Source organism: Pipistrellus hanaki (genome assembly GCF_964339955.1).
Source record: "Pipistrellus hanaki genome assembly, chromosome: 7".
Classification (NCBI taxonomy): Eukaryota; Metazoa; Chordata; class Mammalia; order Chiroptera; family Vespertilionidae; genus Pipistrellus; species Pipistrellus hanaki.
The window spans coordinates 55,628,866-55,638,615 of NC_140509.1; the positions used below are offsets into that span (position 1 = coordinate 55,628,866).

Genomic DNA, 9,750 nt, shown 5'->3' on the forward strand with positions numbered 1-9,750 from the left:
TCGCTGACTCCTGCCGTCTTGCACTGGGTGGGACCCAGCCACCAGCTACAGCCTCTGGATTGTGAGCAGGAGGTGCTGTGTGGCTTCCAGCCAGGCGTTTCCTAAAGCCATTGGAGACCCCAGTGCACTCCCTGCTCTGTGGAGGTTACAGGCAATATTCCAGCTGGTGGCAGTGCTGCCAGTCTGGGGTCCAGAGAGAGGACGATGACAGCACAGAGCAGTAGTGCCCACCCTGCCACCCGGCGATGGATACATTAGCATGAGCAAGAACTATATCTTTGTTAGGATGAGCTCTGATTTGACAGTTGTTTATGATCGCAGCATAAACTGCGCCCCCACCCCCACCCCCCCGGCCCTATACCCCACCTAAATGGCACCATGAAAAAGGACTCTGTGTTTCTAGTGATAGGTTAGCAGATTAGGGAACTTTAGTATCTGATGCTAAATGTTATTATCTTGTCAGGGAAAGGTCCCTCAGCCCATAGGTCATTTGGACCCAAACCATCATGTCCCAAAATCTGAATTAAACAGGCCACAAGCAAAACTGAAGAGAGAAAGTTACAGCTGTAACCTTCGGAACTGTCGGTTCTAATTTACTGATCTGTCCAAGTTCTTCGTTGTAAACAATAGAAACCACTCTGGCTAGTTAAGTAGAAAATAAATTGACTGAAGATGTATTCACTTATAGAATCTTAATGTTAGAAAGACCACTCCACGTGCCGGTGTAGACTGCACTGCCTCACTGCTGGGCACACATGCAGGGCTGGGTGCTTCCACTAGAATCTCGGCCACCATGCTACTCCATGGTCCTTGTGCCACTCAGATTTCTAAGGCACAATCCAAGCTCTCGTGTAGGTGTTTCCGAATGATAAGGCCTACAGTGCACTAGGCGCAAGGAAAAGTTGGAAAAAGTATTTTTTGGCTTTTTTCTAAGAAAGATGGAGAATTCCTCAACACAAGAAGGAAATTCAAGGGTGTGACAAAAAAGAACGACTAATACCCACTTCATGTGTGATAATGGGTACTTTGGACAACAAAGGTTTCCAATGCTCATGTCAGTCCATAAGTTCCAAGAGCCTTCCTGGCTTCCACAGCTCTTCCTTCAGTTCTACCCCAGGACCCTTCCCATGAATCCCTATTTTTTCTATTTTACTAGTTTCAGTTGGGTTCTGCCACTTGCAACCCAGAGTCCAGATACAGAAGTAACGAGACTTAAAGAATCCAAAACTAGCAAGTTGCAAACAGGGCTCTAAATATTCAGATTTTCTGGAGAAGTTTTCAGCTCTTTGTGTGTGAAGTGTGTGTGAAGTACCTTCCCACATTTACCGTGGGGGAGGAGGGAGTTGGGGGGCTGATCAAAAAAGGCAAGACTCTAACGTGGTTTGAGAACTCTAATTGGGATCATGGGCTGCATACTGATTATATTTACTTTCTCTATTTAAAGTCCTCATAAATAACTTTTCCTAAGCAAACAAACAAACACATTGCATCTACACAGATGTGTGTGCATATATACTCATCTCAATAAAAATATCAGAAGTATAGAAAAGCTGACAACTTACTGCCAAATGCCACCTGGAAATAAGGTTATCTATAAGAATACATCTAGACAGAGAAACAGAGAAATAGTTAACCAATAAAAAAAAAAAAAAAATACACATATACACAGAATCATAAATGCTAGGTTTGGGTAGTATTAAAACAAACAAACAAACAAAAAACCACACAAGATAAAAAACAAAAAAACCTACACTCTATTTCTAGATGCTCACGTTCAAGATCCCTGAACTGGAGTAGATAAAATAATGGAATAAAATATAGGAAAAACAAAATCCTATGGGCATAAAAATGTGCAATAATTATACTGAATATTTAACAGATGTCAAGGACTTGACTTCATGGGATAACTTAGAGAAGTTATCCCTAAAAATGGCTTTGAGGGCAGGGAGGCATATCTTGGGCCATTTATGGCTTGTGGCTTGAGCTGTTGACCCAGGGTGTACTAAGAGACTGAGCGGGGAGTCGAGTGAGGGAGGTGAGTTTTGTTATGTTAGCACGTTAGGGAGATGGTTAAAGAAAGCTGGGATTTCCAGAGCAGCCCTATTCCTTCTCTCCTTCACATACCGGTCAGTCAACTCTTCTTCCAATTCAGTGAGGTTTTCCTATTTCATTTATTTAATTCTGTGTGTTTTTTTCTTAAGCTAAGCCAGGGTCCATCCGTTTTTCTTGTTTACAACCAAAAGATTACATTAAACATACTCCCCTACAATCTTACTCACCCCAGCATCTAATTCAAGTCTTGGATAACTCATCTTTCTTTAGGTCCTTTCTTCAAGGACCTTCAGCTTTTGCAAATCTATGTGCCATGCTGCCACTAAGTTTAGCAGCCTTAACCTCACCAGGAAAACATCTGGCTAACTGTTGATTTTGACATCTGGCTCAGGGGTTGCAACTTCAAATGCCTTCAGAGGTCACACAGTCAATGTAAATGGAGAGAGAGCTGAACTGGACTCCACTAGACACTACATGCCCCACCTAAAGATGTGTATGTTCAAACACTTAAAACACTGTGTGGCTCCAACAAAATTCTTTGTGGTCAAATTTACCTCCTGAGCCATCAACTAACAAGCCATCTTGCTTTTAGTTTAAATTACAGATGGTCTTGTAGACTCATAAAACTCAATTTTGTTTCTATCATTTGAGTAGAATAACAATGCTTCTTAGACAACAAATTTTCTCCTCCTCTATTAGCAGAAAACTCCTTTGATTACTAATGGAACCAATGTGAGGTGTCTAGAGAACTCCAGGGATGTTTTTAAAAGAAGCTGAGGAAATTGATATAAATAGCTTTTCACAAAGATAGCCCTGAAGGCAAAGAAAGAGGAGGCCACTGCCCTCCAAAGCCAAAGCAAAGACTTGGAGGGCAAAGAAAGCAATATGAGAAGCACCCACAGCCACATGAAAAAGATCTACATGTCACCCACCTTCCAATGTCACCCCAAGACACTGGAGCTCTGAGGGTAGGCCACATATCCTCAGAAGAGCACCCCCAGGAGAAAATAAACTTTACCACTATGCTATCATCAAATTCCCCAATGACCGAATCAGCCATGAAAAAGTGGAAGGCAACAATACACGTGTGTTCACTGTGAATGTTAAGACCAATGAACACCACATCAAACTGGCTATGAAGTTCTATGACATTGGCATGGCCAAGGTCAACACCCTGATCAGGCCTCATAGAGAAAAGAAGACACAAGTTCGACTAGCTCCTGATTATGTTTTGGATGCTCCCAACAAAATTGTGATCATCTAAACTGAGTCCAGCTGGTTACTTCTAAATAAATAAATAAAAATCACCGTGAAAAAAAAGAAAAGAAAATTCATATAAATAGAACCATTTTTAAATGGAATCAAAGCCGCCATCCCAGAGGAAAGGTTTTGCATATCTTGTTCCTTGAAAGTTTGGAACGTTTGACAATAACCTTTGGACTGGGTCAAGCCAACATTGTTTTACAAACGACTGTTTGCAAGCTAACAGGATAGCAGACATCCTCTCACAAGGACTGATCATTGTGAACATTCTTTAGAATCAGTAACCATCCATGTATAGCTAAAGAATAACTTAGCTTGTTAACACCAATAGAAATTTCTTTATCCTATTCATGTAATTATTTCCCTTTTCACATTTAAAAAAACAAAACAAAAAACCTTGCCTTCACCCCATCACCAGAACACTATTTGCGTTTCCGCCTGAACCTGTTTCCCAAATAGCTACTCTAAGATCTCAAATAAACACTTGTTGCCTTTCACTTTGGACTTTATTTTTTAGGTTAGCAAAGCTTATCAACGCTGGTAGATTCCAGCCTTAATGTGTGTCTTGGGGTAAATGAAGCAGGCTCTGGTTACTGTCTATACAGAATAAAGAGCCAAACTATTTATAAGCACAAAGACTCCAAAGGTATCCCAGCTCAGATGGAAAACCCAAATGCCTACCACCCTTGACAGTCTCCAGTTTCACTGCCTAGTTCCGAGATTCTCTTCACAGACTAAGAAAGAAATCCAATTCAAGAAAGCTGATAAGGCTTCCCATTCCTTGGAGAAAATGGGCTGGCAAACTGCTCTCAAAAACCGAAAAGCTCTACCACCAATTGTTGAAAAACAATGGAGCCTCCTTCAGCTGTTCTTTTGCTCCTCTCTGAGGAGCTGTGGGGTTTGGAAGGAGTGCAGAGGCCTATTCCCCATCTAAGGCACATCAAAGTTTTATTCAAAACCTGTCTTTCTCCCTGTGAAACTAAGCAACTGCTCTTTCACACCCACATATTGCTGGAGAGCATTCAATTACCCTCCATGACTTTGTTTAAAATGAAAAGGCTTTGCCTCCTGAGGACAGTGAGAGAGGATTGATTAATGCTGTTCGTGAAGGACAGAAGTGTAAGTATACAGTACTGGAAACTACCGCTAGGCCATATTTGACAAGCAATTCAACCCCACCTTCAAGGTTTTTTTGTAAAGAATAAGGACTTTTAAGGCAACTGGATACACCAAGGGGCATAGATGCCATTTTTTTCCTCTTCCTTTCCCATGATGATCGCAGAATTAGAAAACCAAGAGGAAGAGAGACGTGATGAAGAACAGCCAATTTTTGCCATATGGTTTTTTAGGAGAAGAGGAAACATTTTTTTTTCTTTTTGACACGTTGTTCCAAGGGATCTGTGACTAACAAACCAAGCCAGCACACTGCTGGGTTCTGTGGCTCTGTGACTCAGAAGTCACTTTTCTATCCAACATATTAAATGTCAAGGAAAATACCTTCGATAAGAGAGAAGAGCTTCCTTCAGGAAGCTGGGCTCCTGTGTGAGTGCCTCTCCTGCACAAACGAGCTATAAGTTTTGCTGCTGTCCTTTAGGTGGATCGCCAACTGCCCAAGATTTCATAAAGCATAAATCATGGAGAAACGTATCTTAGTCCTCTATAAATGCTCCCCAAAAGTACTTTACATATGTAATCATAGTAGATGTCTGTTTAAAGGAAAAAAGATCAGAGACACAGACAGAAAACAGAGAGAAGGGAAAGGAAGAAAAAGAATTACAGTGATATATACTTCGATGCATGTGTAGTATGCAGAATTAGGAGACTGAACGCCCTGGTGGAATGTTTAAAGCCTCTGTACTATACGAAAGTGTATGGGTTTCAGGCTCATCCTAGCCCAAAAGGGCAGCATTTATGCATCATTATCAAGAGCCCTCAGCTCACAGTGCTCTTAAATCAGAACCCCTGATGTGAAAGGGGATTTACTATGGAGAGCTAGCTCCTGCCTGGCTTGCTGAAAGAAGGGATGAAGTGAGCACCACACTTCCCTTCTTTATAATAATTGGTTTCGTTAAAAGAAGCATAAGCCATGGTCAAGGTGGCAATGTAATCACTGAGTTTTTGTTCCTCTAACAAAGAAAGCATGTTGACAAGAAACACTCGGCAAACCAATTATTCCATGCAGGTTTTCATCCATCCAGAAAGCCATCCTCAAAATAGATGGAACTTTTTCTCCTTCACTAACCAATCTGGTAGGTGCCTGTGGCAAGTACCCAAGAACCTAAATAACACTGTTTGTTCTCAACAAACAAAAATTAAGTAAAGTAAGATCCAAGGAGTTCAACACATAACTTCCAAACTTTTTAACTCCATAAATTATTTAACGGTGCGTTCCGCTTCTATCTCAGCACATCTTGATGGTAGGCTAAGGCGGAACAGGATTTGTCCCCCAGGAATATAAGGGGTCTGAGCTCTGTTCCCAGAAGTGGGAGAACAGATCAGGTAACTGGTCTTTCCAGTTTTGAGGAACATTTTAATCCAACTTCTTTTTTTTTTTTTAAATGGAAAAATGAAACAAATTCAAGACTCCCACTATCTAGGAATTTGGGAAAGTTAGAATGTATACCCTGAAAATAAGTAAATAAATAACTAACTAGCCAGGGAGAAGGAAATCCAGGGAGAATGTTTCCTTAGGAGGCTAAAAAGATATTATTTTTAAAATAGGAATAAACTCACTCCTTTCTTATATTTGTTAAACCAAAACCATTTAGAGTCATGCAGAATAGACTAACGTAGATTCCTCTATGTGTTACACAAGAGTGTAAGCATTTTTCAGGAGTAAGCATTTACTAGCATCGCTTTAGGAAGCACAATCCTTCTGTCAAGAACAACTCCGGGAACAAAACGTCCCATCTGAAATGGATTACCAGGTCACCGCATGTGCAGAGCAGCTCACACATGGGGAATGCGTTTCTGTTGTCATCTCAGATTGGGGGAAGTTCCGCATGGAAGAAGGAATGATAACGCGAAGGCTGCCAGGCAGCATCCTTGAGCTGAGTGTTCAAGGATGGAAAAAAGAGAGGTTATAACAACATATCACATTTGGGGAAAGGCTGGGGCTGAAGACTTGAAACAGATTAGTGAAAATTAAAGCTGCCATCACTGTTTACAACACACCAAACTCTCTACCAGGGGTGAGGAACAGCTGGCCGGCAGGCCATATAACGCCCACAAAATCATGTTGTCTGGCCCTGCCAAGGCATTAGGGGGTGAGTTAATTAAATGTTTGATCAAAATAGCAGGCGGTCCCAATTTTCAAGTTGATACTTTTATATGGCCCAAAAATGGTAATATAAATATCCAAATGTATTATGCTAAGCAAAATAAGCCAGTCAGAGAAAGATAAGTATCATGTGATCTCACTCATAGGTGGACTCTAATGAACAAAATAAACTGATGAACAAAATAGATCTAGAGACATAGAACCATGGAGCAGACTGGTGAATATTAGAGGGGAAGGGAGGATGGGGGGGGGAGAGACTAACCAGGGAATTTATATGCATATATGCAAAGCCCATGGACACAGACAATAGTGAAGGCTTGGTAGAGGTTGTTGAGGGGAGGAGAAGGGTCAATGGGGAAAACAAATAAAGTTGTAATATTTTCAACAATAAAGATAAAATAAATATCCAAATGGCCGTTGGCAGGAAAAAAGTTCCCCACCCCTGCTTTATACAAATATTCCCTTTTGTTTTTTCTAACTTACTTTTAATAAAAACTGAGCCCCAGGGCTCAGACTCAACTTTCTCATCTTTGTTAGCCACCCTCACTCCCTAGTTGCTCTCTTACAGTCTCGTGGCTTTAGCGACACTGTGCGCTGATGACCCCACATGTCTGTCTTCAACCTGGACATGTCCTCCAACTACAGACCTGTGTGTCCAACTGCCTGTCTGACATTTCCGCCTGGATGTCTAAAGGCTATCTCAAACTCAACATGTTTAAAACCAACTCCTGACTTCTGACCATTCCTTCCAAAACAGAAAACCACCTCTCCCTCACCTGCCTTCAGAACGTATCCAGCACCGACCACTTCTCCCGCCTGCGCTTCTACCACCTCTCTGAGCTGCCACCATCGCCAGCCTGGATCACTGCAGCCTCCCATGAACTTCCTCCCCAGTGAGCCTCTGAGTCTGTGCATTCCAAACTCTCCCACGTGTAAGACAGGCTCCGGTTATAGACACTTTGTCTGAAGTAGAGACTAAGAGTGACGCGTGGACAGGTGACAACAGGAACAATGGAGCGGCTGTGACATGAAGAGTGCCGAGTGGGGTTGACGGTATCAAGGGTGGGACATTTGAGAATATCCAGAGAGACAGAAGAGCCGGAACTCGTAAGAAATATCAAGTCGTAGGTCAAATGTTCCCTCTCAGTTAGCCTTTCTTGATGCCACAGGTAGAGGTCGAGACTGCAATGACAGCATCGGTCACCTTACCAGAGGCCTGTGCTGAGCGTCTCCCCATCTAGACTTTGAACCCATTTGGTATCCCCAGCACCTGTCGCAACATCTGGGACCCGGTAAGCCCTTGGATGCGTCACATGGTGCCAGGGAACTCAAATTAGGAACATGGAGAAGAGGCGGCTGCATTATTCTGGAAGTGAGGCTTTGGAGATAGAAAGACGTATTTGAGTTTATCCAGGAAGATGATTGGAGTACAATGGTAGGGAAAAGCCAGAGGGTAAGGCTTGAAGAGGAGGTGGAAGAAATGGGGGGGGGGGGGGAGGGTTGATATGAAAAAATAGGTGAGAACTAGGAAGCCCAAGGAGATCAAAGGGAGAGGTTTTTCTCATTTCCCCGGAGGAGGGTGGTGAGGAAGGGGAAGAGGGATGCTTAAATGAAAAAAGAGAAAGCCAGGCTTACAAAGAGGTGGATGGGTATGAGCACCAGGCACGCTCATACCTGCAGTTCTCAGTCTTCTCACTCCGAAGTACCAAGTACACTCCTGAGCTCCAACAGGAGCTTGGGAGGGCGAGGCTTCCTAATCGGAGGTTAAAACTGGGCCACCTGGTGAGGTGTGAGCCCAGGGGTTAATGAGGGAGCAAGAGCAAGCCCGCGTTATTGCTTCGGTCCTCCAGGTTCAAGTGAACTCCGCATTAAGTGGTGCGGGGGGAGCTCAACTTCTCGCCCCGCGCCAGCCAATTCAAGGGCGATTCTCTGCAGCCCAAACTTCTCTCATGATGAGAATCACCTAGTGGAGTTGTTACACTACAGATTCCTGAATCCCAACTAAGAAGTGCTAAACTAGAATGTTTGGGAACATATAGGTAAAATTGTATACTTAACTAGTGCTCTAAGACGGAGTGGACCACCTTCACCGCGAGGAAGGTGGTGGGAAAGCCATTCACAGTGCACACAGACCCAGCTCTGCCCAGGCCTCGGGGAGAAAGTTGGGGAAAGTACAGACTATAGACAAAATCACCACTCCTTCCTTGTCAGTGCCCATCACCCCTCTCCTCCCCTCACTCAAACGTAGGTGAGAAGCGGGACTCCGTCCCGGGACGCCTGCAAACAGAGGCTGACAGTGCGCTCAGCCAGCTTCGCTGCAGGGAACGACGCCCCGGCGGGGCCGCCCCAACGAGGAGCGCGGGGTTCAGGCTTTCGGACGGTCCCAGGGCGCCGGCCGGCGCAGCCCGAGCGGAGGGCCCCGCAGCGCGGCGGAGAAGGTGGGATGTGGGTCTGGGTTCGAGCCCCCAGACTGCACCGTTTGCAACTGACCTTGCGGCGGGGGCGCGCGCGCGGGGCGCAGCAGCCGGTGTCCGGCGTCCCGCTCCCGCCGCCCCCGCGCGCCCGGCGGCCGCTGCGCACGTAGGTCACCTGCCTCCGGCCGGCGCCGCGCGGGGGGCCGGGCGCGGGCGGCGGGGGCGGCGCGGGCGGCCGGGGCGGGGCGCTGCGGGCCGGGGGCGGGGGGCCGGCGCGCCGCAGCTCCGCGCACAGCCGCAGGCCCAGCAGCAGCAGCGCGGCGCCCAGCAGGCAGCGGCTCAGGGCGCTGCGGGCCCTCCCGGGCGGCCTCTCCCGCGCCATGGCCCGGCCGAGCTCGGGGCTGTGTCCGCACCCGCCCGCCCGCAGCAGGGAGGTGGCCCCGCGGCCCCGAGCTGCCAGCTGTGGGAACACCCCCGCCGGCCAGGGCGCGGGCTCGGACCCGCCTCCCTCCCTCGCGTCCAAGGAAGCCTCGGCGTAACCTTATCCATCCCAGCCCCAGCGCAATGCAACGGCCGCTGGAAGGGAAGGGCGAGGCGTGGAGGGACCGGGCGGGGTCCTGGGATGCTGGCGGCTCGGCTGGGGCAAGACCCCGAGGAGCCCAGCCTCACCTCGGGGTCCCCGAGGAGGGTCCCTCCGGCCCGGCCTCCGGAGCCTGGCGGAGCTGAAAGCTGTGGCCAGAG

The 9,750-nt window shown here is 46.4% G+C and overlaps 1 protein-coding gene across 2 annotated transcripts in view; it reads right to left on the reverse strand.

Moving 5' to 3' along the window:
- METTL24 (methyltransferase like 24) overlaps window positions 1-9,451 on the reverse strand; it is a 73,401-nt gene extending 63,950 nt beyond the window's left edge. For both annotated transcript variants that reach the window (XR_014795450.1, XM_084889150.1), the window contains exon 1: window positions 9,086-9,451. Coding sequence is in view for 1 of the 2 variants with exons in the window: in XM_084889150.1 (XP_084745276.1) it covers window positions 9,086-9,391 (306 nt within the window). In the remaining variant the exon portion in view is untranslated. The remainder of the gene's footprint in view (window positions 1-9,085) is intronic.
- Between the last annotated feature and the right edge of the window lie 299 nt (window positions 9,452-9,750).